We start from the raw sequence: 16233 nt of genomic DNA on the forward strand, positions 1-16233 counted from the left end.
TGCAGACCTTCCTCTAATTCTCCGTGTTCTCAGCTGTGGGAAGCTGGCAGTGCTCTGGTCTGCTGCCCTCGCCACCTACCATTCTGCAGCGGTCCTCACCTCTGCCTCCAGGCAGATACCAAAACTGCACCAGCGTTCAGAGCAGAGTCAGATGAGATGGAAAACGGTCCCCAGAGCAGTCCAGGTGAGTGGAACCACGATGCAAAACAGCTCTCCTGGGGGAAGCTGGGCAGCCACCCTGAAGTCTGCACAAGGTGGCGAGGGCGACCACAAGCAAGAACACCACTTGGGTATAGTGCATGCGCGGAGGCCAGAGGACAGCTGCCAGACAGCTCCTCGGGCACTGCCCATCTTTTGATGGGGACAGGGTCTTGCTACAACCACACCGAGTCCTCTGTCCCCTTTGTTCTGCAGCTGTGCGCTGACAGTTCTTGCTATAAACCTAGTAAGAGTATTTAGGACGTCATATGCTCTATCTGGCCCAAGCTCGCTCTCAGTTTCTCACTCTGTTGCGCACATCCCAGGTTACATTTTCCATCGCACTGACTTTCTCTTTTGGTTTACATTTTAACCTGAGCTTCACATACCTGACTCTTACATTACTTCTAGAAATTTCTTTTGACATGCTATTCATCTTTGAATGTCTTCTTTCATGCCTTTAAGAATCCCAGGCTTCCAGGCAGTGTTGGCACACACCTTTAATCCCAGCACTCAGGGGGCAGAAGCAGGTGAATCTCTGAGTTCAAGGCTAGCCTGGTCTACAGAGTGAGTTCCAGGACAGTCATGGTTACACAGAGAAACCCTGTCTCGAGAAATAAAACAAAACAGACTCCCAGGAGTTCAGGAGTTCAGGTCTCAGGCATATCCCCTGTCGTTCACCGCAGCTATGACTTCTAGGTTGGATCAAGAAACAAATGTGCTGTCAGCTGCCACTCTGTGTCAGGGTCACAGGCACAGGTGTGTCACCTCAGAGTGCTAGCACAGGTTCTGAGTGGACAAGGCTCAGAGGGTCCTTAGGGCACCTGAGACACTTGGCGTGGTGGCAATAGTCTCTGGGCCTCTGCATCTCTGGTTTCCTGTGTGTGCTCCTGGGGGGGGCGGGGTCAGAGGTTAATCTCAGGTGTTACCCGTTAGCTCTCAGATAATATTCACTTTTTTCCCAGACAGGATCTCTCAATGGCCCAGAGCTAGCCTAGTTAGACCTAGGCAGGCCTAGGCTGGCTGGCCAGTGAACACGCGGATCCCCGTCTCTGCCCCCCAGCACCTAGTGTGACAAGCACATCATCACAGCCAGCTTTCCCTCCTGGTTCTGGGGATCCAGCTCATGCTTACAGGGCAAGTACTTTGGCAGCCAAGCTGTGTCTCCCAACTGCTTTTGTCGGCTTTTTCTTTCTAAGAAACTGTATTAATATTTATTTGGCATGTATGAGTGTTTGCCTTCGTGTCTGTCTGTATACCATGTGTGTACCCGGTGCCTGTGAAGGTCAGGGCATCACTTCCCTGGGACCGGACTTATAGCCAGCTGTGAACCATTATGTGGGTGCTGGGAATTGAACCTAGGTCCTCTGCAAGAGCAGCCAATGATCTTATCCACTGAGCCATCTCTCCATCTCTGACTTAAGATGGAGTCTTGCTATGTAGCCCAGGCCGCTCTCACACTGGCATGCCTCCTTCCCTGCCAAGCAGACCAGTGCGTTCCTCCTGAGAACTGCTCTGCACACAGCTTTGTTAGGACTGTGCTCCTGCAGAACTGAGCATTGCCATCCCCGTAGGAGCTCAGAGAATGGCACTGGCTTTCCATTTGGGATGGGACCCAGATGAGAACTTACCACCACACTGCAGAGGAAGGGCCAAGGGCACAGAGTCCTGGGCACACAGGTAGATATAGGCAGCCGCTAGGTGGCAGGCAGCTTGCAGCTCCATGGGGTCACAGGTGTCCTGGACACACAGTCTGAGGAATGGGGCAGGGTCCACCTGAAACAAATGCCTGTCCATCACCGGGCCTGCCCATCACCGAGCCTGCCCAGGGCCTGCCCATCACCGGGCCTGCCCATCACCGGGCCTGTCCATCACCGGGCCTGCCCATCACCGGGCCTGCCCATCACCGGGCCTGCCCACTGCACAGGCTAGATCAGGCTTCTTTCACCCTGTGGTTTGTCTGCTGAGTAGGCTCTGGCCAGGCGCTGCCTCACACTCACCACCTGGAAGCAGTTCCCCAGACTGGAGCGGGGCTCCTGGAAGAAGGCCTGGCAGATGGTGCTGTGTCCTGAGCATGGCTGCTGCATCCTCTCTACAGCATCACAGTCCTCACCCACCTGGATGGGAACACACAAGATTCCGTGAACACCACTTTCTCCTGGGCACACTGCCTGAGATGCCTGTATCCTTGAGTGGAGTGTGGGTGTTCCTGCTTCATCCCAGACCTGTGCAGCTGTCCTCCACCGAGCCCAAGGTAGGCGTGGCAGGAAGGGTTTTCCCGAAGCTCACCTGCCAGGCCTGGGTGAGCTCCTCCAGGCTGGCAGCATCCGTGCCATCTGGCAGCATTAGCTCGTCATCTGCCTCATTGTTGTTGGTACCCAGAAGGCCAGCCGATACACCTGTAGGGCAGGAGGGGCCCGCTGAGAAAGCCTCCCTCTCCCCTCCCCAGGGCACCAGGAGCTCTCGGAAGTGGGGAGGGAAAAGAGGGTCTAAAGAGGGTCTCTGTGCCTTGTGGCGCTTCCCCCACTGTCCCAGCCCACAGGGCCAGGTAGCAAGCTTTATGGGCACCTCTTGGGGGTCTAGCTGCATGATAGGGACCTCATGAGAGCCGACTTCATTCTATATGGACTGTCCCCAGGGAAGAGAGCCAAGCTGAGTCAGAAGCCCTGGGCCAGATGCTGGCCCTGGGAGCAGGAGTGAGTCACTCAGCCTTTGCTGGGTCATCTGTAATAGAACAGGAACCACCAGGACTGAGAAGTAGACAGCTGTGTCACACTAGAAAGGAGGCCAGCAGTCACTGCCACCCCAGGGAAGTGGCCTGTCAGCAAAGGCAACCTTTGGGATTATTTCCAGCTCTTGCCCATTGGGCTATGCTCTTCTTTCCCACCAGGGACACTAACAACAATGTTACTGAGCAAGGGGCACGTCACCCTCAGCCCTGGACTCTGGCTATGGAGTAGCTAGAAAAGGCCCTTGTGGGCAGCACCCAGCCCTGACCCACCGTGGTGCCACAGGCCCAGTGTCAGGCTGCAGAGGCCTGCTGGCATGTCACAGGAGACAGACACACCATCCTCGCTGCTCAGCTCAACCTTGGGCCCAGTGTTCAGCGTAGCAGGAGGCGGGTCTAAATCCCAGCAGCCGTCCCAAGGCCCGGCAGCGTCATACAGCTTGTAAGCCTGTGGACCACACGGGGAAGCCAGGAATCGTTCCCAGCACCAAACCGTTAGACGACATGCAGACAGAGGCTCCGCGGAGCCCCACCCACGTCCGTGCACGCACCTTTAGGCTCGGATACAGCACGAGGGCTGTGTGGTTCAGCTCCACGTGAAGGACCGCGAACCCCGAGCTTGTGCGGCTCAGCATCAGGGAGAACGTTTGGTGAGTGAAGTCCTTGGATAGCAGGAAGCTGCCACAGCAGGGACCCAGGCCCCACACCTGTCCATCGAAAGTCACCAGGTACCTGGCACCGGCCACCACAGCGTAATCTGAGAAGAGGCCAGTCCAGCTCAACACGGAGCAAACCTGCTGCCCTGGAACTAGTGTGCTCCAAGTCTGGGGACTCTCCCAGGACCCTGAGTTCAGGAGCGCTCTCACACAGGAAACCGCTCCACACCAGCCTGGTGCTGTGCTCCTCTGTAGAAGGCTCGGGCTCGGATGGTGTGTCATAGCCCACACGAGCCAGCCACGGCATCCTATTCCCCCCAGGAGGAAACTGAGGCTAAAGAAGTTATACAGCAGTGTGAGCCAGATGCAGGTTTCCCAGGGCCTCCCAGGGGCACAGTGAGGCCTCGGGCTACAGACACCGCCTCCCCAGCAAGCCTGCACTCAATTAGTGGCCTTCAACTATAACTGGGGCCCAGCCCTATTCCTCCATCAAAGCCCTCTGGGAGAAAGCTGGCCTCAGAAGGAGCCCTCAGCTGCTGCACACGCCCTGTTAGAGTTTGGACAAAATCCAGAGTCTGTAGCCCCAGATGACCTCACCAAGCCCAGGAACTTGTGGGGCTAGCCTGTGACGCCAGGGCTTTGGCAGGCTTTCCTGTGGGGGCTTGTCACCAAGCCCTAAAGGACTTTGCTCCACAGGCAGAGGGGTTCCCAGGGAGAACAGGAGGTGGACAGGCCAGGCAGGACTTACACTTGAAGGAGCTCCCCAGCAGACGCCGCCGGAACCCATAGAACTCAGCCAGCACGTTAGCCTCATACAGCTTGCGGACTGGCCACAGCAGTTTCTCCCCCACCAGGTCACTGACCACCTGGGCCGCAGCCAGGGGCTGGTCCCCCGGCAGGAGTGGTAGCCTTACCATCACGGAGCGGTTCCTAGAAGGGACACAGAGGAGCTGGGTCCCCTATGAAGTTGGGATGTCTCACTGAGCCTCACCTCCTTTTCCTGAAGGATGGTGATGTCACAGGAAGGAAAGGTTTCACATTAGCAGGCTGTCCCCTTAGAGAGGGCCTGCCTCTGTCTGGGGAAGCGTCTTCAAAATATGCACCAAGGTCCTGCAGTAAGGACACAGCTGTCTGATTTTGTGCCCTGCTCCAGGGGGCAGTGGGGTGATGGGATGGGTGTGGACCCAAGGAAGGGGGACCTCCATCAGGGTGCTGTGTCCTAAGTATACAGGCACAGTAAGATGATGCTGAGTGGGCCAGATCAGGATCCCAGCCAAGGGGAAGCTGGGGGAGGGGAAAGTAGCCTCTGAGACTTCTACAGGTAAGGTAAAGACTCTAGAACTTTCTCAGGCTGTGAATCAGAAGCCCAGCAGACCTGGGGTTTGAAGGAGCAAGGAGGCAGCTGATGCCAGGCTACAGTAGGAAGGGGGATGGGCACTGGGCACGGCCACCACAGAGCTACAGGAACTCCACTGTCAGAGACCCCAGTCCGTCCTGTGCGCTGAAGCATCCTTCCTACACAAACCCCACCAGGGTCGCAGCTGGCTCTCCATCATTTTCCTAGGAGGTATGCCCGAAGTTCAGGTGGGAAAATTGAGGCAGAATAGGAGTCCTACCAAGTAGGCCCAAGCTTTCCACACCCAGGAGGCACCATTTTGCCACCTGCTGGGGTAGGAGGGAACTGCAGGCATCCTTGGAGGCCCCCACCTGTGAGGCCTGTGAGACCACCCATGAGACAGACCCCTTCTTCATCACGAACCCCATCTCACCCAGCAGCCCCTAAGATGCCAGCACACTGCCTCAGCCCTCGGAACCGTACGAGGATAATTCCTTTGGTTCAAGCCACCACGGTCTGGTTCCGCAGCGTGGGTCACACATGTGCGGAAGGCCTTGCAGCCTTGTCACTTGTCTAGAAAGGGACCTCCGTCCTTCTAGCTGTTCAGGCCACATACTTTGGAATCACCTCTTCCTCTTTTTACCGCCTACATCCAGTTGAGTCTCAGTTCTCCAGGCTGACCTTAAAAACACAGCTGGATTCTGGCTGCCTCTCAGCCCTTCCATATTGCCGTTGTTCTAGCAATCATATACCCAGCCACATTGTTCAAAATGTCCATCTCCTACACTCTGTCCATCTCCATAATCTATCCTCAACACGACCTGCTTTTCCTTGGGCCAAAACCCTTGTGTGGTGTGTGTGCCCATCTCCAAGCAGGAGCCAAGGCCCTGGGCCACCTGGAGTCTGCTCGAGTCTTGCTGGCTTCCTTACTGTTCTTCAGACAGGCGCCACGGTGCTACAACCCTCGCCCCTGCCTCTACATGATTAGTGTGCCTTACCCAGAATTCCCTGCTCAAAGCTCACCTTCTGGACTTGGGCAATGGCTCAGTGGTTAAGGCACTTGCCACAAAAACGTCAAGACTGGAGGTCAGAACCCCACATGAATGCGGGCTGAGCATGATAGCACTTGTAATTCCATTCGCAGAAGGCGGAGACAGGCGATCCCCAAGCAACCTGGCTAGCAAGGCTAGTCATATCAGTGAGCTCCGGGTTTGATTGAAAGAGCCTGCCTCCACGAGGAAGATGGAAAACAATGAAGGCTATTCTCTGTCAACTTGAAGCCTTCACACACATGTGCACACATACATAGGCCCACGGAAGTGTATACTATGCACATGAGAAACGGGATACCTTTCTCAGCCAAACTGCACCATTACGCATGCCCCTCCTCTTCAATCCACTGACCACTGCTTTCGGTAGTGCGTGCCCCCTAACACATAGGTCAGGGACTGGGACCCTGCCCCGAAGACCATATCCAGGCTGCTGCCAAGAATGGCTTTCCCATAGCTAAGGCTTTTGCAAAACCAACTAGAATGTGAACAGAGCTTGAGCCTCAGTTTCCCCTGTCAAATGAGGACTGCCTCTATGGCAGTGTCATCCTAAGAGTGAGGGGGACCAGGTTCCGGCATTTGATGTGTCCCGTCATGTGGCAGGACCACAGGACCCACAAGTCTCATCCCCACTTACCTGGCTGAGTAACTGTATATGTCCCATAAGGGTTTGCAGAGCCTCCTCAAGGCCCAGGAGACCTCAGCCTCAGCCCAGGACAGTGCACGGTGGGTGGCCTAGGGAGGGGCAGGCACAGCTGTCAGAACCACCCTCAGTGAGCCCAGCTCCACCCCACCCTACCACACACATCCTCACCAGCTCCAGGGCACCCATCATGGCTCCCAGGGCCACCTGGATGGGCCTTAGCCTCCAACTTTCTGGCAGCCTGAGCAGCCCGGCCTGCAGCCACTGCCTGGCTTCCTCAGCCCGCTCTTGCCACACCTCATCCAGGGGCCGCAGCGTCACCTCCAAGTAGGCCTCCTTCAGCGTGGCCAGGGGCTCTGCAACAGGTCATCACCTTGAGGCCCCAGAGCTCCTGGCTGCAGATGAGAACCTCTACAGTGCAAGCCAGGAAAGCTAGCCATGCCTCACCCCAGGCCTAGAGGACATGGGGCCTGTGCCCTGGAGTGAGGGTGGGGTGCAGAGTGCACAAGACTGCTGACCTGGTTGCCTGGAACTGGTGGGAAGGGCCTGCTCCCCCATTGTTCTAACCTGCCTCCCAGAAAGCTGTGTGGCAACTCTGGTAGAAGCCCTGTGGATCCACACCGGGCTTCCCCTGGAAAATGCTTCCTACAGGCATTACAGTTTGACCCAGGGGGAGTTAGTGGCATCCGGTACACCATGGTGGAGCTCTGGATGCTGCATGTAGTGTTTCCGGACTTCACTCCAGCACCTTTCCCCATCACCAACTCTGCTCTGCACCATGTTGCCGTGATCAAAGCCATGAGGATACCTGTGTGCTCCTGGCCAGTCACTGGCTTGGGGACTCTGGCATAGCCATTCTGAGGTAGGGGCAGAGACACGTCTCCACTGCTTGCTTTAGTCCTGGACAGGGGTCTCAGGCCGAAAGGACCAGGATGGTCCTTAATTGTGGGGAGGCCAGGTTCTCAGCTTGCTTGGAAGCCTCACAGCAAGGCTGTGTGCATGCGAGAAGCCAGGCAGAGGATGGATGAAGCCTGGGCAGCAGACCTAAGCGGGCATTACTTTGGAGCCTTCAAGGATGGAGAAAGCATGCCAAAAGGGCGCCGAGGTTGCAGGAGCCTGAGAAATAAGGTGTGGAGGTCTAAAGAAATTAGACTGCTTTTCTGACGGAGGTAGTGGCATGAGGACAAGTCTGAAGACCTGGGGTCCTTGGGGCTAGGGCTGGGGGGCAGGGTTGTATGCTCTCCTGTACTCACGTTCCAGCTCATTCTGCAACTGCTCCATCTCTGCCTGCAGCTGTTCCAGGTAGAGAGGCAGGTGACCGGTCAGCTTGAGCCTGGCCTGGCCTCGGCTCCACAAGGTGGCCACCACCTGGGCACCTGCCTGAACTGCACCCAGCCCTACCTGGGTCAATTGCACCAGGCAATCTGCTGCTCTGGCCAGGGTGCCCACCGGCTGTACCTGGGCAGGGAAACCAAGGCAAGATCAATGGGAAAACTGCAGACAGCATTCGCCAGCCTGTCATGCCTCGGCTGGAGAGCTGGGGCCAGGCCAGGCCAGAGGGCCCCCTACATACTTCCTTAAAAGGGACTACCCACCAGGTTCTGGAACCCTCTCCCATAGGCATCCAAGCGTTGGATCTTCTCTTCCAGCTGGGCTCGCATCCGGGAGCCAATTGCTGTCATCGTGGCCTGTGGGGCGGAGGGACAGGTGAGGACTGGAGAAAAGGTCCTCTAGGGACCAGAGAGGGTGTAACTGCCCTCAGCCGTCCACTCGATTTTCCAGGCACTGTTACACTCAGGGACTCTGGGCACTTGGCCAGCAGCCCTCCACCCCAGGCCCTCTTACCTCCACGTGACTCAGCAGGGCCCCCTCACAGCCATGTGCGACTAGGACGAGGCTCTGATTGGCCGCCTGCAGGGTCAGGCGGCCCAGTGGCTGGGCATGCTGCCCACTGTTGTGGAGCAGGACCTCCACCTTCACGGCTCTCCTGTGGGCGCATGCCTGTAGCGTCACACTTTCTTCTCTGCTCCCTGAGCCAGGAAGGGACTGAGGTTACATCCATGCCTTCCCTACCTGTCTCCCCAGTGCCCTGCACAAAACCTCAAGATCACCTAAGTGAGCCCTTCTCCTGGTATACTGAAAGCCTCCACTTCACACCCACCTCTGGGTAGACCAGCCAGATCCACCCCACAACCACCCCACCCCACCTCCCCACAGCCTCACTTAACTCGGCACAAGTCAGTCAGATGTGGACAGGAAGCTCACCCCAAACTTGAGGTTTTCTTATGCTTCTAAACTTTAATAGGGATTCCCTGTCCTCTCTCGGACAAAGGTGGCGCCTGACTTAGCAGACCTGGGGACCTTCCACTTACCTTCTACATGGGTGACAGAAGCCTGAAGACAGCTCAGGGCCCGGGATACCAACAGCCTTAGTTTCTCATCCTTATCCACACTGCCCTCCAGCTGGACCAAGCTGTGGGAAGCCGAGGTCGAGATGCGGCCCAGGAGGAGGAGCTGCTGAGCTCCGGGGCCTTGGAGCTACGAACCAGACAATAGAGACCTGAGTGGGTCTGACTGCTGGGACTGCTCAGGTCTCTGGCCTCTCTGCCCGTCCCAGGCTCAGGGAAAGGGTAGGAGTGGATCAGTAGAGAGGGGATAGGAAGATGCCCACAATTCTTCCAGGAGCACTGGGTTCCCTGCTACACACCTGCTGCACGGCTCAGAATCCCACCACATACAGTAGCGCATATATAGCAAGGCCCACCTTGTAGGTGTCTCCCCACCAACCCAGTCAAGGAGACTCAGAACCCACGTCCTTGCACACTCTGGACAGATGCGATTGGTCGGGGATCCCAAGCACTTCTCCTTTGGCAGTCTCAGTGTCCAAGGGGCACAAGGAAGCCTGCTCATTGTGTTTACCCAAATCCCTGTAGGCACCGTCCTTGAGGGAGGAGGTGCAGGACTAACGTTTGTCAAATGAACTGGGACAATGTCAGATGCTCCAAGGTCCCAGGGAAAGGGGCCATTGAAAATGACAGAGACCGGGAGAGAACCTTGGAGAGCTGGAGCCACAGCTGTTCTAGCCTAGCTGCTAGAGCCTGCAACTGAAAGCTGTGCAACCTCAAATAAGGGTATCACCGTCTCTGAGCCTCAGCTTCTAGCTGTAAACTGACATGGATCAGTGGTTCTGTTCCTCTAGAGAACCCTGACTCATACACTGTCCTTGTCCATTTGAGAAGGATAGAATCCTTCTTGGCTATAGGAAGGGAAAGGCTGTGGGGTAGTGGAGGAGGCCCTCTGTGGGGCCTGAACAGACCCTGGGGTTCAGTAAACACTTCCTAGAAAGGAAGTCCTGGACCAGCAGGATGTTGGCCTGAAGTTCCATCAATGGCCACTAGATGGCGGGACAGCCCAGGCAGTGGGGCTGACGGCATGGAGAACTGGGAGGGCTTAGACTTCTACCTCCAGCTGCCCAGAGAAGTCCGGTGCATTAGGTCGGCTGTGGTTGTAGAGGGTGAGGCTAAAGTGCAGGCCCTGGTCAGGGTCTGGAGCAAGACCCAGCTGGTACTGAGAACGCAGCAGGAGTGCACCCTGGTCCAGACTGTGCTCCCCGGAGAAGGAGAGGGCCTGAAGGAAGACAGCAGAGGTTCCAGAGGTCAGGAGACACGCTGGCCCCTGGCCCAGGCTGTGGGGTGGCCGGCTCTACTGCCCCACCCACGACCTTCAGCAGCAAAGCCCCCTAAACACTGACGCATGCCTGCACAGGTGCCGTGTGTGAGCAAAGCATGCCCCCACAGGTGTGTGAGCGAAGCATGCCCGCACAGGTGCCGTGTGTGAGGGAAGCATGCCTGCACAGGTGCCGTGTATGAGCGAAGCATGCCCGCACAGGTGCCGTGTGTGAGGGAAGCATGCCTGCACAGGTGCCGTGTGTGAGCGAAGCATGTCCGCACAGGTGTGTGAGGGAAGCATGCCTGCACAGGTGTGTGAGGGAAGCATGCCTGCACAGGTGTGTGAGGGAAGCATGCCTGCACAGGTGCCGTGTGTGAGCGAAGCATGCCCGCACAGGTGTGTGAGCGAAGTATGCCTGCACAGGTGCTGTGTGTGAGCGAGGCATGCCCGCACAGGTGCCTGTGTGTGAGCGAAGCATGCCTGCACAGGTGTGTGAGCGAAGCATGCCTGCACAGGTGCCTGTGTGTTATCTCTGCACGCATGCCTGTGTGTGACCTCTGCAGGGCCAGCAGGTGCCCTAAGGCCACTTGTAAGCCCTGTTCCCATCCTTCCCACCGTCCTCCAGGCCCTGAACATATGGCTTTGGTCTGTCCTGTTTCCTCCACTCTGCCTTACCTCACTCAGCAGAAACTGCTTTCATGACACAGCGGAGTGAGCAGGAAGATGCACTTATGAGACTTGATGGTCAAATACTTAAACCTTAAATACTCTGACTGCCCTTTGCAGAAGAGTCTGTGGCCCCTGGGAGGTAGGGGTGAGGAGGTGGGTAGATGGGGGGCGGGTAGATAGATTGGAGGGTGGGTGAGTGGATGGACAGATCTACAGGAGGCTGGGTGAGTGGATGGACAGATCTACAGGAGGGCAGGGTGGGAAGGCAGGTAGGTATGTGTGTGGATGGGTGAGTGGAGGACAGGAAAGAGTAAGAGACAGATAGATAGAGGACCCGAGAATGGTGAATGGCTCGGACAACAAGGCCAGGTAGGGCAGGCCCAGGTCCCAGTGTGTGCCTCAGCAATGGCGGTGGTGACGGCTCTCGTTTACACGTCCTCCTGAATATCAGTCTCCCCTGTGTACCCCTCCCCTCCCTCACACACGCTACAGACAGAGAAGACAGATGCCAGGCAGCTGCGGTGTAGAGAGCCACCGGGAGAGCTCTACCTGGGTTGGTCCTACTCCGCCTGTCCCAGGTGCTCCCCCTCCTCGGGGCCCCTGGGTCCCCTGTAGCCCAGCCTCAGCACACTCACCCTGGGCAGGTTGCAAAGCCCCAGGCGGAGGGTGTGGCGTAACTCGTGGGTGTAGTCCGTCTCCACCGTCCCCTGGAAGCTGTGCTGGGCACAGGAGGCCGGGAGGATGTGCTCTAGTGTGGCCTCTGCATGGATCTTGTCCCACTGGGGTGGCTGGTGCTTCTGGAATGGTGGGTCACGACATGGGGTTATCACATAAGAGAGAAAGCCCACAGCATCCACAGGGGTGACTAACCCACAGAGGCCAGGTGCCAGTGACCCCAGCCTCAGAACCCCAGGGTCTCAGAAGCCTTGGGGGGGTACAGAAGGGCCGAGGGGTACACTCTCAGAGCCAGCTGTCCTCGTTTCAATAGTCTGACTTTTGACTCTCACTCTGAGAGCTCACTTAGCCCCACTGGAAGCCCTGGGTAGTTGGGAAGGTAAGCCATCCTGCGTCTCCCGCCCCATGTCTAGCAGACCCTTTAACACTACCAGCTCCTCCACTCTGCCCAGCACTAATCAGAGTGTTTGATGTACTTCCTGGCAGGACATGACTATTGCACCCATTTCAGATGAAGGAAGACTCAACCAGAGAAATCAGTGGCCTAGCTCCCCTGGCATGGCCAGCACTTGAACCCAGAACCACACTGCCTTAAGCTCAGTACTTCCCATGGCTGGCAGGGCCCTCTGTAGATGACCTGCACTGAGTCTGGCTCGCTGGGCCTCACCTCATAAGTCACGTTCTGCTGCAGCCGGCGTCGGCCCCAGGAGAGATCAAGCTGCTCACTGAACATGCCTGGGGTCTGAGTCAGGGCCGCGCAGGCCTGCAGCGGGCCCAGGCCCCAGGTTCCCTGGAGCTGACAAGAACAACGGAAAGATGAGCCAGAGGCCTGCTGGGAGGCCCAGAACGAGGAGGATTCGAGGCAAGAGCTCGTACCTGACCTAGGGAGGCAGCTAGGCAGCTAGCCCAGGCCACACTGTGCGGAGAGGACCTGTCAGCCCAGGTGACCTCCAGAGTCACAGGGGAGCCTCTGTCCCATGATTGCTGAACCTGCATGAGGGAGGAACAGAGGTGAGGCCATTACTGCCTCTGAGGGCGAGATGCTGGCTAGATTGTGGCTGCCTTCATCTTCCCTGGAGAGGACATGGGGGTTCCAGGGACTTCTGCCCTCCTTGTAGGAGTCCAGAGCCCCCTACTGAGAAAGGCCCCTTCCTTGATGATAGACAGCCCCTTCTGGGTCCTGTGTGTCCTGCCTGGTCATCCAGCCTCTTCCATGGGAAGCTCTGGCCTCAGCCTTTGTGCTTACTATCCAATAGCTCACATTCCTGGTGTCCTTGGCTGGTAGCCTCTTCTCCCATGAAGATCTCACCTTGGCCTTTCAAATTCAGCTCCCTGTATGCTTGCTCCAGGATGCTTATCACAATTTCTGAGTTTTAAAATCCCATTTGCCTGCTTGCATTCTGCTGGCCTAATGTATTTCTGCTCACTGGTGATAAGAAGAGGCCCAGAGAAGCCACTCTAGTTCAAGGATGCACAGCAGGCTAGGGAGTCCAGCTGCCCTGCTCTCAGCCCTCCCTGAGGTGGCTAAGTATGCAAATTAACATACAAATGAGCTCAGAGCTTCCTGAGAACCATTTCCTTCATTAAAACCCAGAGTCTGCAGGTGCAGAGCCCGGGCCCAGGGCGGGGCACCGCATCGCTGAAAGAGCAATTGAGTGGAGGCCCCCTGAGGCCCCCAGCCGGGCATCTGTGACTCTGGAGAGTGCTCTCTGCTGGGCAGGGCCTCCTCCCTCCCCATCTATGGGCCCAGGCCTGAGACCTGCGGCCTGCCTGCCTTCTGAAGGCTGCTGACCTCTGCCCCACCTGAGAGGTGGCGATGGTGGGCAGGGTTTGTGGGAGCCGGTTCCCCTTCCCTAGCCACTGGGAGCAGGGGAGCAGCACCAGCCGAGCCTCTCTTGCTGTCCCATCCAAGCCCTTGCCATCCCATTTACAGGGAAGGAGCCAGTGGCTCAGGGAGAGCGAGAGCAGGTGCAGCAGGTGCATGCTGGGAGAGTGGCTGGGGCCACGCTGGCCCTGTGACCCCAGAGACCCTGCGCTTCAGTGTCAGGTTCTGAAAATGGGGAGAGAACAGAATCAAGCGGGTTTGGAGGGAGGATGGATTTGTGGCACAGTGCCACATCAGCTGTGCTTGTCACGAGGGACTGAAACCCAGGTGCCCTGCCCCCACTTTTGGGCACCTGGAACAGCTGGCTGACTGCCATAGGCTCCCTGAGCAAGGCGGGTCCCCCAGGGGCTCCTGCCAGCCCCACTGCCTACCTGGTCTTTATTGTCCCAGGCCACAGCCAGGTCACCATGGTGGCTGCCTCTAGAGTACTCTGAGGACAGGTGGAGTCTGCAGTGTCGTGGCAGGGACAGGGACAGCTGGTGGGAGAACTCCACTGTGGGGGAGACGGGTGGAGAGGGTGGCAGTGAGGTCATGGCTGTGAGTCAAGGTCACGGCAGGAGACTGGTTCGGGACGCAGCTGATCACAAAGCCATTCAGGCAGGTGATCACACTCACCTACTCTATGGATCTTGAAAGTCACATGTTCAGTCAAATGACTCTTAAAGCAGCCTAACTGTGCCTATGGGAGACACTGAGCAGCCAGCCCAGAGCCACCTCTGCGCCCCAGCCTTGGCGTCAGGACATGCCATTGTTTCTTGAGGTCGACAGGTCATGTCTGTTGCCTCCTCCTCTCCTGACCCCTGAGCAGCCACCGTGGAGCACACCCTAGATGCCTGTTGGTGGCTTCAAACAGGCTTCCGGCGACAGCCAGAGGGTGCCGAGATCAGTGGAGATCCCAGAGATGCACAGAACTCCCTCCCCTTAGCCTGCTGCTGACCTTGAGACATATGAGCCTACCAGGGCCTCGCTGCTGCACCGCCCGGCCACTTACAGGGCAATTTAAGGTCTTTTATTACCTTTATTTGTATGTGCACATGAACACACATGTGCCACAGTGCATGTGTGTGTGAGATCAGAGAACTGGCTGTCCCTTCAGCACGTGGGTCCCAGGTCCGGTTGTCAGGACTAAGGACTGGCTGCTTCACCCACAGAGCTGTCTCATTGGCCCCAATTTGCTTTTGTTAATTTTGATTTATTTGAGACAAGGTTTTATGTAGCTGAAAACGACCTTGAACTCCTAGCCTTCCCGCCTCTACTTCGTGGGGGTTGAGACAGCAGGCCTGTCCCCCGCCGCACACTGTTTTTTAAGGTGCTGGGGATCAAATGTCCTAGGCAAGCACTCTAACGCCTAGGCTGCCGCCCTACCCTCTTTGTGATTTTGCTGACACGGGAGTTCCTAGCTCTCTGCCTCTCTCCTCTGAGGGCTGAGCCTTGGTCATCTTGGGTCCTGAGGATTCCTTGGGGCCTGGAACAGCACCCAGGACAAGCAGGCACTCACCCATGGCAAGTGGGAGCACCCCCATGCCCATGCCTCTGGCTCCTCAGCTACTTACCCTGAAGATGGATATTCCCTAAGAACTCTGAGAGGGGCCGGGAGAGGCTCCCATTGAGGGCCACCTCCCTGCCATCCCATAGCGCCACCTGGTACAGGATATGGGTGCCTTGTGCTCTCTGGATCACGGTCCTCAGGGACAGCTCTGTGGGAAGGGTGCTGAGCTGGAAGAGAATGGGATGTCAGTGCATGGCCTCTCTGAGCTGAGCCACACACTGGCCTGGGGTTGGGAAGGGCACACACCCCGAAAGGAGAAGAAGCCGCTTGTGGTCAGAACCACGATGCTAAATCCGTCCTAAGTGCGAGCAGACAGCACAGAGGGCGAGGGAGGGGTGAGACATTTTTTCCAGAGCCTGGAAGGAAGCTAGCAGACTCCAGCCTGTGTGGGCTGAGAGGCCTGGCACCTGCAGACCACACTTCCTTCTGCCGTCCCGTCTAGTCTGTCTGTCCCAGCCCGGGGCTTCTAGCCAGTTCTCAGACTCGTCCCCACCCCAGGCCCTTAGCATAGAACGCTCTTCCCCAGGCAGGCTTGTCATATAGGATTAGCTCAAGTGTCACCTCCTCTGGTGACACTTCCTGACCCCCTAATCAAATATATGGCTTATTTACATGACTTTTGTCACTTGCCTCAACTAGATCATATATTCAATGACAGTCGGGGCCCACAGTTCTGTCCTGTGCTATATCCCAGCTTCCTTCTGGAGCAAAGCCTAGGATTAGATGGTCGGAGAGGAGCGGAGAGGAGACACACTAGTCCCTTCCCGCTAGTTTGCCCTTCAGAGCCTGCATGGTGCTGGTCCCCACAGAAGAGAAGCCTCAAGCTCAACTCCTCTTTTCTAGGAAGCCACACACCTGGGGGAAGGTCTGCTGCAGCTGGATGACATTGTCTAGGCTGTCCTGAGCAGCCAGCAGGGTGGTGTTGACATGGAAACAGCGCTCCTCCACCGCTAGGGCAAAAGTGCCTTTGGTCTCCTCCTCGGAGTACCAGAGCTGGTGAAGGGAAAAGCGTAGGGAGACACCATCAGATCTCAGCCAGATGACGCTTGGCTCCAGGCTCTGCTCCCAGAGCCCCAGAAAGGGACCTATGGCTTCCTGAGATGAACAAACTCTGATGAAATAAGGGTCTTGAGTCTAGGCAGGCCCCAAGGCTAGCAGCACTCCTCATGATCTGGC

The 16233-nt window shown here is 57.1% G+C and overlaps 1 protein-coding gene across 1 annotated transcript in view; it reads right to left on the bottom strand.

The window, feature by feature from the left end:
- Positions 1–780: 780 nt before the first annotated feature.
- Positions 781–16233, bottom strand: part of LOC114695572 — a 111490-nt gene continuing 96037 nt past the window's right edge. The window contains exons 47-66 of the mRNA XM_037201164.1: positions 15913–16050; positions 15062–15224; positions 13880–14001; positions 12500–12613; positions 12291–12419; positions 11584–11745; positions 10073–10237; positions 8983–9148; positions 8456–8640; positions 8206–8298; positions 7864–8068; positions 6782–6966; positions 6605–6702; positions 4331–4512; positions 3478–3683; positions 3200–3374; positions 2488–2597; positions 2199–2315; positions 1830–1974; positions 781–1088 (exon numbers count right to left, since the gene is read on the bottom strand). Coding sequence (XP_037057059.1) covers positions 1003–1088; positions 1830–1974; positions 2199–2315; positions 2488–2597; positions 3200–3374; positions 3478–3683; positions 4331–4512; positions 6605–6702; positions 6782–6966; positions 7864–8068; positions 8206–8298; positions 8456–8640; positions 8983–9148; positions 10073–10237; positions 11584–11745; positions 12291–12419; positions 12500–12613; positions 13880–14001; positions 15062–15224; positions 15913–16050 — 2946 coding nt within the window. The 3' untranslated portion in view covers positions 781–1002. The remainder of the gene's footprint in view (positions 1089–1829; positions 1975–2198; positions 2316–2487; positions 2598–3199; positions 3375–3477; positions 3684–4330; positions 4513–6604; positions 6703–6781; positions 6967–7863; positions 8069–8205; positions 8299–8455; positions 8641–8982; positions 9149–10072; positions 10238–11583; positions 11746–12290; positions 12420–12499; positions 12614–13879; positions 14002–15061; positions 15225–15912; positions 16051–16233) is intronic.

This window comes from Peromyscus leucopus, chromosome 8b (assembly GCF_004664715.2).
Source record: "Peromyscus leucopus breed LL Stock chromosome 8b, UCI_PerLeu_2.1, whole genome shotgun sequence".
Lineage (NCBI taxonomy): Eukaryota > Metazoa > Chordata > Mammalia > Rodentia > Cricetidae > Peromyscus > Peromyscus leucopus.